Source organism: Heterodontus francisci, chromosome 1 (assembly GCF_036365525.1).
Source record: "Heterodontus francisci isolate sHetFra1 chromosome 1, sHetFra1.hap1, whole genome shotgun sequence".
Lineage (NCBI taxonomy): Eukaryota > Metazoa > Chordata > Chondrichthyes > Heterodontiformes > Heterodontidae > Heterodontus > Heterodontus francisci.
In genome coordinates, this window is record NC_090371.1 from 6,650,367 (window position 1) to 6,666,965 (window position 16,599).

The window sequence follows — 16,599 nt, forward strand, 5'->3', positions numbered from 1 at the left end:
AGTATTCCATCACACTCCTGACTTATAGTCATAGAGTCATTTATAGCACAAAAGAAGGCCATTAGCCTATCAAATCCATGCCTTGTAGATGGTTTTGGGGAGTCAGGAGGTGAGTTACACGCCTCAGGATTCCTAGCCTCTGACCTGCTCTTGTAGCCACAATATTTATATGGCTATTCCAGTTCAGTTTCTGGTCAATGGTAATGCCCAGGATGTTGATTGTGGGGGATTCAGCGATGGTAATGTCATTGAATGTCAAGGAGAGATGGTTAAATTCTCTCGTATTGGAGATCATCATTGCCTGGCACTTGTGTGGCGTGAAAGTTGCTTGCACCTTATCAGCCTAAGCCTGAATGTTGTTCGGGTCTTGCTGTATAAGAACACGGACGGCTTCAGTATCTGAGGAGTTGCCAATAGTACTGAACATTGTGCAATCATCAGCAAACATCCCCACTTCTGACCTTATGATTGAAGGAAGGTCATTGATGAAGCAGCTGAAGATGGTTGGGCCTCAGACACTACCCTGAGGAACTCCTGCAGTGATGTCCTGGAACTGAGATGATTGACCTCCAACAACCACAACCATCTTCCTTTGTGCTCAGTATGACTCCAACCAGCAGACAGCTTTCCCCTTGTTTCCCATTGGCTCCAGTTTTACTCGGGCTCCTTGAATGCTTCAGCCTTTTCTTTTATGCTCCCCCATCATTGAGGATGGGGATATTAGTGGAGCCTCCTCCTCCTATTAGTTGTTTAATTGTCCACTACCATTCACAACTGGATGTGGCAGTACCTCAGAGCTTTGATCTGATCCGTTGGTTTTGGGATTGGTTAGCTTTATCTATTGCATGCTGTTTCCGCTGTTTGGCATGCAAGTAATCCTGTGTTGTAGCTTCACCGTGTTGACACCTTATTTTGAGGTATGCCTGGTGCTGCTCCTGACATGCTCTCCTGCACACCTTGTTGTACCAGGGTTGATCCCCTGGCTAGATGGTAACAGCAGAGTAAGGAATATGCTATTATGTTACAGATTGTGGTGGAAGACAATTCTGTTACTGATGGCACACAGTGCCTCATTGATGCTGAGTTTTAAGCTGCTAGATCTTTTCCAAATCTATCCCATTCAGCCCCGTGGTTGTGCCACACAACATGGTGGAGCATGTCCTCAGCGTGAAGATGGGTCCTCGTTTTCACAATGGCACTGTGATGATCACTCTTACCAATACTGCCATGGACAGATGCATCTGCGACAGGTAGATTGATGAGGACAAAGTCATGTAGGTTTTTCCCTCTTGATGGTTCTCTCGCCACCTGCCACAGGCACAGTATGGCAGATAAGTCCTTCAGGACTCGGCCAGCTCGGTCAGTAGTGGTGCTACCGAGCCACTCTGGGGGATAGACATTAAGGTTCCCCACCCAGAGTACATTCTGTGCCCTTGCCACCCTTAGTGCTTTTTCCAAATAATCATCAGCTGAGGGAAGAGGGTACGTGGTAATCAGCACAGCTTTCTTTGTCCACGTTTGACTTGATGACATGAGATGTCATGGGGTTCGGAATCAATGTTGAGGATTCCCAGCGCCACTCCCTTCTGACTGTATACTCCTGTGCCGCCGCCTCTGCTGGGTCTGTCCTGTCAGTGGGACAGGACATACTTGGGGATACTTCAAGTAAAAGGTGTCGCTATGGATACCCGCATGGGTCCTAGTTATGCCTGTCTTTTTGTGGGATATGTCGAGCATTCTTTGTTCCAGTCCTACTCAGGCCCCCTCCCCCAACTCTCGTTCCGGTACATTGATGACTGTATCGGTGCCGTTTCCTGCTCCCACCCCGAACTAGAAAACTTTATCAACTTTGCTTCCAATTTCCACCCTTCTCTCACCTTTACATGGTCCATCTCTGACACTTCCCTTCCCTTCCTCGACCTCTCTGTCTCCATCTCTGGGGATAGGTTGTCTACTAATATCCATTATAAGCCCACCGACTCCCACAGCTACCTCGACTACACTTCTTCACACCCTACCTCCTGTAAGGACTCCATTCCATTCTCCCAGTTTCTCCGTCTCCGACGCATCTGCTCTGATGATGCTACCTTCCATGACGGTGCTTCTGATATGACCTCCTTTTTCCTCAACCGAGGATTTCCCCCCACTGTGGTTGACAGGGCCCTAAACCGTGTCCGACCCATTCCCCGCACCTCTACCCTCACCCCTTCCCCTCCCTCCCAGAACGGTGACAGGGTTCCCCTTGTCCTCACTTTTCATCCCACCAGCCTCCATATCCAAAGGATCATCCTCCGCCATTTTCGCCACCTCCAGCGTGATGCCACTACCAGTCGCATCTTCCCCTCCCTTCCCCTGTCAGCATTCCGAAGGGATCGTTCCCTCCGCGACACCCTGGTCCACTCCTCCATTACCCCCACCACCTCGTCCCCGTCCCAGGGCACCTTCCCCTGCAATCGCAGGAGGTGTAATACCTGCCCATTTACCTCCTCTCTCCTCACTATCCCAGGCCCCAAACACTCCTTTCAGGTGAAGCAGCGATTTACTTGTACTTCTTTCAATGTAGTATACGGTATTCGCTGCTCACAGTGTGGTCTCCTCTACATTGGGGAGACCAAGCGCAGACTGGGTGACCGCTTTGCGGAACATCTCCGCTCAGTCCGCAAGCAGGACCCTGAGCTTCCGGTTGCTTGCCATTTCAACACTCCCCCCTGCTCTCATGCTCACATCTCTGTCCTGGGATTGCTGCAGTGTTCCAGTGAACATCAACGCAAGCTCGAGGAACAGCATCTCATCTACCGATTAGGCACACTACAGCCTGCCGGACTGAACATTGAGTTCAATAATTTCAGAGCATGACAGCCCCCCATTTTACTTTCATTTTTAGTTATTTTTTCTTCCTTTTTTTTATATTCTTTTTTACATTTTTTACAATCTTTTTTTGCATTTATTTCATTTCATCTTAGTTTGTTCAGTTTGCTTACCCACTGTTTTTTTCAGGTTTTTTTTCAGGTTTGCACTTGCTGCTGTTCAATATTCAGTGTATTCACACCTAATCTGTACTAATGCTTTGTCTTTCAACACACCATTAACATATTGTTTGCCTGTTCTCCGTGACCTTTTGGTCAGCTAGGTGGCCAGATCCAATCTGCACCTTCTCCTTTGTTATCTCTTGCCCCACCCCCACCTCACTTGCTTATAATCTGTGACTTTTCTAATATTTGTCAGTTCCGAAGAAGGGTCATTGACCCGAAACGTTAACTCTGCTTCTCTTTCCACAGATGCTGCCAGACCTGCTGAGTGATTCCAGCATTTCTTGTTTTTGTTCCAGCTTTGTTCTGCTCCCTTCTCGAGTCATACAGCATAGAAAGAGGCCATTCGGCCCATCAGGTCCATGCCGACTCTCTGCTCTATCCCTGTAGCCTTGCAAGTTTATTTCCCTCAATAGCCGATCCTATTTCTTTTAAAATCATTGATTATCTCAGCTTCTACCACCCTCATAGGCACTGAGTTCCAGATCATCACCATTTGCTGTGTAAAAAAGTTCTTTTTCACATCCTCTTTGCATCTCTTTCCCAAAGCCTTAAATTTGTGTCCTTGAGTCCAACCATCAGTTAACGGGGACAGTTCTTTTTTGTCTATCGTATCTAAACCTGTCATAATCTTGTACACCGCTATCAATCTCCTTTGCTTCAAGGAGAACACCAGCTTTTTAAAAAAAATGTTTATAGGATGGGCATCACTGGCCAGGCCAGCATTTATTGTCAATCCCGAATTTGCTTTGAGCTGAGTGGCTTGCTGGGCCATTTCAGAGAGCATTTTTAAGAATCAACCACATTGCTGTGGGTCTGGAGTCACATGTAGGTCAGACCAGGTAAGGACGGCAGATTTCCTTCCCTAAAGAACACTCGTAAACCAGATGGGTTTTTACAACAATGGACAATGATTTCATGGTCACCATTAGACTAGCTTTTGAATTCCCAGATAAATTGAATTCAAATTTCACCACCTACCGTGGTGGGATCCGAATCCATGCCCCCTGAGCAGTAGCCTGGATCTCTGGGTTACTAGTCCAGTGACATTACCACTATGATACCTCCCCACCAACATAACCTTGTCGCTAAATTCCTTCATTACTGGGACCATTCTGTAATTCACCTCTGCACCCTCTCAAGGACGCTCACATCCTTCCTAAAGTGTGATGACCAGAACTGGACACAATACTCTAGTTGGGGCCTAACCAGAGCTGCTACCTTCAAAGATCAATGCACATGAACCCCCAGATCCCTCTGGCTCTGCAGACTCTTTAGAACTGTGCCATTAAGTCTATATTGCCTCTCCCTTGCCAAAAAGTATCATCTCATACTTCTCTCTATCAAATTCGATCTGCCACTAGTCTGCATATTTTACTAGCCTATCGATGTCCTGTTGCAGTCGATTAGTATCAGCCTCACTGATTGCTACCATCAGAAAATTTTTACATTTTTTTTCCTTCATGGGTTGCCATCACTGGCAAGGCTAGCATTTGTTGCCCGTCCCTAATTGCCCTTGATAACTGACTGGCCTACTCGGCCATTTCAGAGGGCAATTAAGAGTCAACTACATCGCTGTGGGTCTGGAGTCACATGCAGGCCAAACCAGGTAAGGTAAGGACTATAAATTTACTTTCCTACAGGGCATTGGTGAACCAGATGGGTTTTTACGTCAATCAATGCTGGTTCCATAGCACTATTACTGAGACTAGCTTTTAATTCCCGATTAACTAATTGAATTTAAATTTCAGCAGCTGGTGTGGTGGAATTTGAACCCATGTCCCCACGGTATTATCCTGGGCCTCTGGATTACTGGTTAAGTGACATTACCACTACACCACCGTCTTTGTAAGCCAAAACCCGTCATTTATATGTATATATATATATAAATCAGCAGTCCTAGCACTGATTTTGGGGAATATCACTGTTTACTATCCTTCAGTCTGAAAAACAACCACTTACCATGACTCACTGTTTTCTGGCCTTTACCTATTTTCTTTTATTCAACTGACACTGACCCTCCTATTCCACAAGCCTCAATTTTGTTAACAGCCATTTATGTGGTACTTTGTCTAACATTTTCTTGGCATTACTCAGGTATTCAGGTCAAGCAGTTAAGTATGGTCTTTACGAGCAGCTGTCTTGACCCAGTCACGGTGAAGTGAATGAGTCCAGGTGTGAGGACCTGCCCTTTGATGTCGGCTGCTCTCCTCTAGGAAAGTCCCACGCTGTCACTTTCCTTCAGACTCTATCAGCAAGGTCACCATGAACTCACAGGGAATTGTGGGTGCTTTGAGGCTCAGGGCTCCATCCAATCACATACGTACACTTGACGTAGCTCATGCTCAGTGTGTGAGTGTGACTGTGGTGTAATGTTATGGAAGATTCTGGTAGCCTGTACTCACCATCACCCCAAATCTCCTGGCACTGTTTATCCACAGACTGACAGGTCCCATCGCTGCAGTATCGGTTTCCATTGTTGCATGTGTGGCCATCTTTCAGATACACATTGTCGGGACAATCTGAGGAGCTGCCTGTACAGAACTCTGGCAAGTCGCATTCTCCCCTCAACGGCCGACAAATTGTGCCCGCTGGACGAAACTGCAGAAATGAAATGCGTTGACATTTTAATTGGGCAATTTTTCTGACAGAGGTAGCAGTGAGTTGAAAGTAAATCTCTAAATTCCTGGATATTCAGGTGTGTTGTATGTGCTGTGTCTGGGTGTAGAGTGTTTGGGGTGATGTTGGTAATCTGTATTCAGGTCTCAGGAATATACAAGGTACTCAGGGTACAGTAAACTAGTGGATCTGGCACTGAACTGGCACCTCATAGAGCATGAGTTTAAATACTAGCCTGCCAAATTGTCAAACTGAATTAGGTAATTCTGGTAATTTAGGGATTACACCAGGAAAAACAACCTTTAAAACTGCATGATTTTCATGGAAATCCCAACAACATTTCTTTCAGGCAAGGGAATCTGTCATCCTTACTTACTCTTGCCTACACATAACTCCAGTTCCACATTATATGCCCATAATGGGCGAGAGAGGTAGTTGAAAAATGAAATTATCATAACCTGTCGCCATGTACAAGTGGGTCGCCATTATGTTGAAATCCGAGATTGGTGCATTCTGTATCCCGCTGTGGAGAGGAAGGCTGCTGACTGACATTTAAATGGGGCTCCGACAGTGCAATTGGGAGCCCAAATTGAAATTACCTGAGACGCAAGGGTTTACTGGGGATTGGAAAACTTGGCAGTGAAAAGGAAGGGGAGCTGCCAGCTCCCCAAAGTAATTGACTCTTTCAGCACCCCTTGCAAGCTGGAACAGCAGGAATGCCAACTAGAAGGACAGGGGCAGCAGAAGCATGGGAACACCACCACCTGTAAGTTCCCCTCCAAGTCACACACCATCCTACCCCACATGGACTGCAGCGGTTCAAGAAGGCAGTTCACCACCACCTTCTCAAGGACAATTAGGGATGGGCAGCAAATGCTGGCCTAGCCAGCGATGCCCACATCCTCCGATCGAATAAAAACAGTGATCTCCTCATGCTTCACAAGAAAGCTTTGAGCCTCCCCTCGCCATGATTTCCAGTCTTCCCACCCCCCTCCAGTGTGTCTGATTACCAACCTCTCCTCTCCCTATTGATTGGTAACCTGTAAAGTAATAAAACCAGGAGAGAAAAATAAGGAACTTGTGAGTAAAACATTAGAGTAGAAACACAGTTCAGTGTGCATGGCTCAAATAGGTGGCGTTTATAAAAAAAGCACAGAGTATAAGAACAAAGAACAAAGAACAAAGAAAATTACAGCACAGGAACAGGCCCTTCGGCCCTCCAAGCCTGCGCCGATCCAGATCTTCTATCTAAACCTGTCGCCTATTTTCTAAGGGTCTGTATCGCTTTGCTTCCTGCCCATTCATGTATCTGTCTAGATACATCTTAAAAGACGCTATCGTGCCCTCGTCTACCACCTCCGTTGGCAACGCGTTCCAGGCACCCACCATCCTCTGCATAAAGAACTTTCCACGCATATTCCCCCTAAACTTTTCCCCTCTCACTTTGAACTCGTGACCCCTAGTACTTGAATCCCCCACTCTGGGAAAAAGCTTCTTGCTATCCACCCTGTCTATACCTCTCATGATTTTGTACACCTCAATCAGGTCCCCCCTCAACCTCCATCTTTCTAATGAAAATAATCCTAATCTACTCAACCAACTGAACAAATTGCAGGTGCAAATTGAACTTGGAGAGTCTGGCATGATTGCCAATATTGAAACATGACTGAAAGCTGGTCAGGACTGGGAACTAAATATACCAGGTTGTGAGGTCTACAGGAAAGGTAGGGAAAATAGTAGAAGGTTATGAGTAACCTTCGTGATTACGGATGCATGGGAACACCACCACCTGCAAGTTCCCCTCCAAGCAACACACCATCCTGACTTGGAACTATATCGCCATTCCTTCACTGTCACTGGGTCAAAATCCTGGAACTCCGTTCTTAACAGCACTGTGGGTATACCTACCCAACATGGACTGCAATGGTTTAAGAAGGCAGCTCACCACCACCTTCCCGAGGGCAATTAGGAATGGACAATAAATGCAGGCCTGGTCAGTGATGCCCACATCCCTTAAAATAATTTTTATAAGTTGCTTTTTGAGGTGGGTGATGGAAAACTGTACAATGCACCAAAATGCAGTTTTGTTTTCAAATTTGAGAAATTGTCACTCTGTGCTGTGACTTCCCGTATGGCAACAAAAATATGAATAGACTTGGGAGTGGAGTGACTTCTTTTCAATGGTGGTCATAGTCATAGTCATAGAGTCATAGAGTTATACAGTGCAGAAACAGGCCCTTCGGCCCATCGTGTCTGTGCTGGCCATCAAGCATCTAATTATTCTAATCCCATATTCCTGCACTTGGCCCGTAGCCTTGTACGCTATGCCATTTCAAGTGGTCATCTAAATACTTCTTTAATGTTGTGAGGTTTCCTGCCTCTACCACCTCTTCAGGCAGCGTGTTTCAGATTCCATACATCCTCTGGGTGAAAACATTTTTCCTCAAATCTCCCCTAAACCTCCTGCCCCTTACTCTAAATCTATGCCCCCTGGTTATTTACCCCTCCGCTAAGGGAAAATGTTTTTTCCTATCTAACCTATCAATGCCCCTCATAATTTTGTACACCTCAATCATGTCCCCTCTCAGCCTTCTCTGCACCAAGGAGAACAACCGTAGCCTTTTCAGTCTCTCTTCATAACTGAAATGCTCCAGCCCAGGCAACATCCTGGTGAATCTCCTCTGCACCCTCTCCAGTGCAATCACATCCTTCCTATAGTGTGGTGACCAGAACTGTACACAGTACTCCAGCTGTGGCCTAACTAGCATTTTATACAGTCAATACTGGCAAAGTTTGGATAAAGAAATCAAGGTGAGAAGAGATTCCGATAAAAGGGGCTTTCAATTGAATCCAGAGACACGCAGTGGTTGTTATGTTTGGAAGCTAAAGGGAGATTTAATTGTGGAGTATAAAATTATATGAGGGGCTTAGATAGAGTGGATAGGAAGGACCTATTTCCATTAGCAGAGAGGTCAATAGCCAGGAGACATAGATTTAAAGTGATTGGTAGAAGATTAAAGGGGAGCTGAGTAATTGTCTTGCCCAGAGGGTGGTACAAGTCTAGAACTCACTGCCTGAAAGGATGATAGTGGAAGAAATCCTCAGCGCATTTAAAAAACACTGATGTGCAGTTGAGGTGCTGCAATCACAGGGCTACAGACCATGGAGCTGGAAGGTGGAATTACGTTGGATAACTGGAGAATTTTAACTGAAGATATCTGGAGATTTTTAGTTATGAGGAAACATTGGATAGACGAGTGTTGTTTTCATTGGCTGTGGAAAGACCTAACTGAAGTGTATAAATTTATGAGGGGTCTAGATCGAGTGGATAGGGAGGCACTATTACCCTTGGCTGAGGGGTCCATTACCTCGGGGCATAGAATTGGGGTAAGAAGTGTGAGGGTTAGAAGGGATTTGAGGGGAGATTTGTTTCACCCAGAGGGTGGTGGGGGTCTGGAACTCACTGGCTGAAACGCCGGAAGCGGCAGAAACCCTCAGAACATTAAAAAAAAACTTGGATTTGCACTTGAAGTGCCGTAACCTACACAGCTACAGATCAAGTGATGGAAAGTGGGATTAGGTTGGATTGCTCCTTGTCGGTCAACACAGATACAATGGGCCAAACGACTTCCCTCCATCCTGTATATTTATCTGATTTTATGATTGTAACCCTTTTTTTGGTCAGCATGGACACGATGGGTTGAATGGCCTCCTTGTTTCCCCTAAATCTTTCTATGTTTCTGTATTTAAATAAATCACTCTCAAGCTCAATATAAATTTTATCATATTATGAGCACTAATCCTCCAAGGTTCCTTGAGCATAAAGTTATTAACTAATGCTTTCTCATTGCACAATACTATATCTAAAACTTCTTTTGTTAGCCATGGGTGATTGATCTTTCCTGTTGAGTTTTTGTGTCTTAGAAGGATGTATATTTGTTGTAAACCATGTAACACTTCTTTAAATACTAGCCATTGCCTGTCTGCTGTCAAATCTTTTTGTGTATTTTCCCAATCCGCCATCGCCAACTTGCCTCTCATACCTTCATAGTTTCCTTTGTTCAGGTTTGAGACACTAGTTTCAGAATTTATTCATTCATGGGATGTGGGCGTCGCCGGCTAGGCCAGCATTTATTGACTATCCCTAATAGCCCTTGAGAATGAACTATAGCAATTTCAAACTTCATGTAGAATTCTATCATGTTGTGGTTACTATTTCCTCATGGCTCCTTTACAGTAAGGTTATTAATTAGCCCTTTTTCATTACATAATACCGAAGGGGTTAAGCAGAATTAAGCAATGTGAATTAGAAAGGCAGCCCAGCATAATAAGTCAGGATGGGAGAAAAACAGAGAAGCTGTTACAGGATTAGGGAGTAAAGGTTGATAGCCAGGATCTGTACAGACTTTACAATAAAGCAAATTAAACTACGGAATGTTTGGACTAATGTGAAACAAAGAATAATAGACTCAGGCTAGAGACATCTGAGTGGGCACTGATAAAGACTAATAACAGCGTACTCATAAGTAGAAACAAGCTGAGAATTAGAAATACATCTCAGCTGAGTTGAATGCTCGGGTTTAGAAAAGGATAAAACAAACAAGCTGCTAGGGCAGCGGTTAGGATAAGGGAGTGAAGCAAGGCAACATACCATCCTGGAGTCTCGTTTGCGGCCACAAAAACACCTGTCTGCTCCCGTTACAATTGAATCTCCTATCAGTATGGCTCTCTCACTCTTTTTCCTCCCCTGCTGTGCAGCAGAGCCATCCGTGGTGCCGCGAACTTGGCTGTTGCTGCTTTCCCCTGGGAGGTCATCCCCCCCTAAAAGTATCCAAAGCGGTATATCTGTTTGAGAGAGGGATCACCACAGGGGTCCCCTGCACTACCTGCCTGCGCCTGCTACTCCTCCTGGTGGTCACCCATTCCTTTTCTGCCTGCGCAGCCATTACCTGCGGTGTGACCACCTCACTAAACGTGCTATCCACGACGTTCTCAGCATCGCGGATGCTCCACAGTGAATCCATTCGCAGCTCCAGCTGCACAATGTGGTCAGGTAGTAGCTGCAGCTGGACACACTTCCTGCACACATGGTCACCAGGGACACTGGAAGCGTCCCTGATTTCCCACATAGCACAGGAGCATCATACCACGGGGCTGAGCTCTCCTGCCATGACTTAGCCTTAGATTCAGCTCCTTAGTTACTCCCTTTAATTTAGAGTGTTAATTACGACAGGGACCTTATTCTACTACAATCTAAATTCCCTACCTTTACTTCGGCTGTTGAAAATAGTAAAAAAGTGTAGAAATACTCACCTGTTCCTACTTACCAATCAGCTGCCTCCCCTTGCAACGCGGCACTTTCTGAACTGTAACGTCAGTCCTAAAACTCTCTAGCTGTCTCTGTGAGAGTCTGTGAGAGTACGCCTCTTTTAAACTGCTGAAACTCCCACTCGCCGGTGTCTGTCTCCTCGCAGGTCCGCTGGTTCCAGGGATGCAGGATTTCAGGAATCAGAACAGTTCTTTGAAAAGTCACAGACCTGAAACGTTAACTCTTGTTTCTCTCTCTACAGATACTGTCAGACCTGGTGGGTATTTCCAAGACTTTCTGTGTTCATCTATGGTTCTATGCTGTTCATTTGGCCAAATGCTGGGAGAGAGATGGGGCTACAGAATGAAATGGGCCTTACTGATCGGCAGACTTCTATCCCCCTCACCTTGTCAAGTTCTTCAGCCGTTTATGGTCTCACCCACACCCTCCCTGTCTCATCCTCAATATCGGGGCCACTCTCTGTATTTGATCTCTGATGCTGTCAGGGCAACGAGGCATGGTTAATAAATACTGACATCTCCAAGAATTTAAAAAAAGATATGTGGTAGATTCAAGAATGTCTGGACATCAACGGAAAGGCTTCTTCAGGCATTTCAGCAGCAAATCAGGGACAGTTTGGAGTTTGGGAAAATAGTGTCCTTACAAAGAACAAAGAACAGTACAGCACAGGAACAGGCCATTCGGCCCTCCAAGCCTGCGCCGATCTTGATGCCTGCCTAAACTAAAACCTTCTGCACTTCCGGGGCCCATATCCCTCTATTCCCTTCCTATTCATATATTTGTCAAGATGCCTCTTAAACGTCGCTATCGTACCTGCTTCCACCACCTCCCCTGGCAGCAAGTTCCAGGCACTCACCACCCTCTGTGTAAAAAACTTGCCTCGCACATCCCCTCTAAACTTTGCCCCTCGCACCTTAAACCTATGTCCCCTAGAAACTGACTCTTCCACCCTGGGAAAAAGCTTCTGACTATCCACTCTGTCCATGCCGCTCATAACTTTGTAAACCTCTATCATGTCACCCCTCCACCTCCGTCGTTCCAGTGAAAACAATCCGAGTTTTTCCAACCTCTCCTCATAGCTAATGCCCTCCAGACCAGGCAACATCCTGGTAAACCTCTTCTGTACCCTCTCCAAAGCCTCCACGTCCTTCTGCACGCAATATTCTAAGTGTGGCCTAACTAAAGTTCTGTACAGCTGCAACATGACTTGCCAATTTTTATACTCTATGCCCCGACCGATGAAGGCAAGCATGCCATATGCCTTCTTGACTACCTTATCCACCTGCGTTGCCACTTTCAGTGACCTGTGGACCTGTACGCCCAGATCTGTCTGCCTGTCAATACTCCTAAGGGTTCTGCCATTTACTGCATACCTCCCACCTGCATTAGACCTTCCAAAATGCATTCCCTCACATTTGTCCGGATTAAAATCCATCTGCCATTTCTCCGCCCAAGTCTCCAACCGATCTATATCCTGCTGTATCCTCTGACAATCCTCATCATTATCCGCAACTCCACCAACCTTTGTGTCATCCGCAAACTTACTAATCAGACCAGCTACATTTTCCTCCAAATCATTTATATATACTACAAAGAGCAAAGATCCCAGCACTGATCCCTGCGGAACAGCCACTAGTCACATCCCTCCATTCAGAAAAACACCCATCCACTGATACCCTCTGTCTTCTATGACCGAGCCAGTCCTGTATTTATCTTGCCAGCTCACCTCTGATCCCGTGTGACTTCACCTTTTGTACCAGTCTGCCATGCGGGACCTTGTCAAAGGCTTTACTGAAGTCCATATAGATAACATCCACTGCCCTTCCTTCATCAATCATCTTCGTCACTTCCTCAAAAAACTCAATCAAATTAGTGAGACACGACCATTCCTTCACAAAACCATGCTGTCTCTCGCTAATAAGTTCGTTTGTTTCCAAATGGGAGTAAATCCCGTCCCGAATAATCCTCTCTACTAGTTTCCCTACCACTGACGTAAGGCTCACCGGCCTATAATTTCCTGGATTATCCTTGCCACCCTTCTTAAACAAAGGAACAACATTGGCTATTCTCTAGTTCTCTGGGACCTCACCTGTAGCCAATGAGGATGCAAAGATTTCTGTCAAGGCCTCAGCAATTTCTTCCCTTGCCTCCCTCAGTATTCTGGGGTAGATCCCATCAGGCCCTGGGGACTTATCTACCTTAATGCTTTGCAAGACACCCAACACCTCCTCCTTTTTGATAATGAGATGACTGAGACTATCTACACTCCCTTCCCTAGGCTCATCATCCAACAAGTCCTTCTCTTTGGTGAATACTGATGCAAAGTACTCATTTAGTACCTCGCCCATTTCCTCTGGCTCCACGCATAGATTCCCATCTCTGTCCTTGAGTGGGCCAACCCTTTCCCTAGTTACCCTCTCGCTCTTTATATACGTATAAAAAACCTTGGGATTTTCCTTAATCCTGTTTGCCAATGACTTTTCATGACCCCTTTAAGCCCTCCTGATTCCTTGCTTAAGTTCCTTCCTACTGTCTTTATATTCCTCAAGGGATTCGTCTGTTCCTAGCCTTCCAGCCCTTACAAATGCTTCCTTTTTCTTTTTGACGAGGCTCACAATATCCCATGTTATCCAAGCTTCCCGAAACTTGCCAAATTTGTCTTTCTTCCTCACAGGAACATGCAGGTCCTGGATTCTAATCAGCTGACGATTGAAAGACTCCCACATGTCAGATGTTGATTTACCCTCAAACAGCCGCCCCCAATCTAAATTCTTCAGTTCCTGCCTAATATTGTTATAATTAGCCTTCCCCCAATTTACCACCTTCACTCGAGGACTACTCTTATCCTTATCCACAAGTACCTTAAAACTTATGGAATTATGGTCACTGCTCCCGAAATGCTCCCCCACTGAAACTTCGACCACCTGGCCGGGCTCATTCCCCAATACCAGGTCCAGAATGGCCCCATCCCTAGTTGGACTATCTACATACTGTTTCAAGAAGCCATCCTGGATGCTCCTCACAAATTCTGCCCCATCCAAGCCCCTAGCACTAAGTGAGTCCCAGTCAATATAGGGGAAGTTAAAATCACCCACCACTACAACCCTGTTATCTTTACATCTTTCCAAAATCTGTCGACATATCTGCTCCTCTACCTCCCGCTGGCTGTTGGGAGGTCTGGAGTAAACCCCCAACATCGTGACTGCACCCTTCCTATTCCTGAGCTCCACCCATATTGCCTCGCTGCATGACCCCTCCGAGGTGTCCTCCCGCAGTACAGCTGTGATATTCTCCTTAACAATTAATGCAACTCCCCCACCCCTTTTACATCCCCCTCTATCCCGCCTGAAGCTTCTAAAGCCTGGAACATTTAGCTGCCAATCCTGCCCTTCCCTCAACCAAGTCTCTGTAATAGCAACAACATCATATTTCCAAGTACTAATCCAAGCTCTAAGTTCATCTGCCTTACCTGTTATACTTCTCACATTGAAACAAATGCACTTCAGACCACCAGTCCCACTGTGCTCAGCAACATCTCCCTGCCTGCTCTTCCTCTTAGTCCTACTGGCCTTATTTACTATATCCTCCTCATTTATTTCACTAGCTGTCCTACTGCTCTGGTTCCCACCCCCCTGCCACACTAGTTTAAACCCTCCCGAGTGACGCTAGCAAACCTTGCAGCCAGGATATTAGTGCCCTTCCAGTTTAGATGCAACTCGTCCTTCTTGTACAGGTCCCATCTGTCCCTGAAGGGAGCCCAATGGTCCAGATATCTGAAACCCTCCCTTCTACACCAGCTGCTCAGCCACGTGTTTAGCTGCACTATCTTCCTATTTCTAGCCTCACTGGCACGTGTCACAGGGAGTAATCCCGAGATTACAACCCTGGAGGTCCTGTTTTTTAACTTACTACCTAACTCCCTAAACTCCCCCTGCAGGTCCTCATCACTCTTCCTGCCGATGTCATTGGTACCGATGTGTACCACAACCTCTGGCTTTTCATCCTCCCCCTTCAGAATGCCCCCTGTCCGTTCAGAGACATCCTTGACCCTGGCACCAGGGAGGCAACATACCATCCTGGAGTCTCTTTCACGTCCACAGAAGTGCCTATCTGTGCACCTGACTATAGAGTCCCCGATAACTATTGCTGTTCTGCGCTTTGTCCCTCACCTGCTGAACAACAGTGCCAGCCGTGGTGCCACTGCTCTGGGTGCTGCTGTTTTCCCCTGATAGGCCATCGCCCCCAACAGTATCCAAAACGGTATACTTGTTAGAGAGGGGGATAGCCACAGGGGATTCCTGCACTGACTGCCTGCCCCTTCTAGCGGTCACCCATCTATCTGCCTGCACCTTGGGTGTAACCACTTCTCTAAAACTCCTGTCTATGACGCTTTCCACCACCTGCATGCTCCTAAGTGCATCCAGTTGCCGCTCCAACCGATCCATGTGGTCTGTGAGGAGCTGCAACTGGGTACACTTCCTGCAGATGTAGGAGTCCGGAACGCTGGAAGCGTCACGGACCTCCCACATCTCACAGGTGAAGCACTTTACCCCTCTCACTGACATTTCTAGCACTAATTAGTTAATTGAAATAAAATAAATAAATACTTATTAAATCCTTACTAAATTATGATACACTTCACTATTTAGTCCATAGTGCTAGATTTCTACAATAAATACGAAATATTAACTGAATACAGTAATCTCCTCCCTCTGGCTTAGTTACTCTACTTATTAATTAGCTAATTAGGGTTTTAATCAATTTTTATCAGTTTTATTTTCAAATTCAGTACAGATTCCCTACCAGCCAATCAGGTCACAGCTTTCTTATGACGTCACTTTCTCAGGTTTTTTGCCCCACCCGAGGTAACTTACCGCTCTGGAAACTCCACCCTCCGAGTCTGCTCCGAGAATCCCCGAGGTAAGTTTTTTATACTTACCGCTCTGGAACCCCGCCCTCTGAGTCTTATAGACATTGACATAGAACATGACAGCGCAGTACAGGCCCTTCGGCCCTCGATGTTGCGCCGACCTGTGAAACCATCTGACCTACACTATTCCATTTTCATCCATATGTCCATCCAATGACCACTTAAATGCCCTTAAAGTTGGCGAGTCTACTACTGTTGCAGGCAGGGCGTTCCACGCCCCTACTACTCTCTGAGTAAAGAAACTACCTGTAACATCTGTCTTATATCTATCAACCCTCAACTTAAAGCTATGTCCCCTCGTGTTTGTCATCACCATCCGAGGAAAAAGACTCTCACTATCCACCCTATCTAATCCTCTGATTATCTTATATGTCTCTATTAATTCACCTCTCCTCCTCCTTCTCTCCAACGAAAACAACCTCAAGTCCCTCAGCCTTTCCTCGTAAGACCTTCCCTCCATACCAGGCAACATCCTAGTAAATCTCCTCTGCACCCTTTCCAAAGCTTCCACATCCTTCCTATAATGCGGTGACCAGAACTGCAAGCAATACTCCAGGTGCGGCCTCACCAGAGTTTTGTACAGCTGCAGCATGACCTCGTGGCTCCGAAACTCGATCCCCCTACTAATAAAAGCTAACACACCATATGCCTTCTTAACAGCCCTATTAACCTGGGTGGCAACTTACAGGGAT

General features: G+C 46.0%; 1 protein-coding gene across 1 annotated transcript in view; it reads right to left on the reverse strand.

Moving 5' to 3' along the window:
• The window catches only part of LOC137377644 (disintegrin and metalloproteinase domain-containing protein 12-like), a 369,827-nt gene that overhangs the window by 91,447 nt on the left and 261,781 nt on the right, over nucleotides 1–16,599 (reverse strand). The window contains exon 14 of the mRNA XM_068047522.1: nucleotides 5,435–5,630. Coding sequence (XP_067903623.1) covers nucleotides 5,435–5,630 — 196 coding nt within the window. The remainder of the gene's footprint in view (nucleotides 1–5,434; nucleotides 5,631–16,599) is intronic.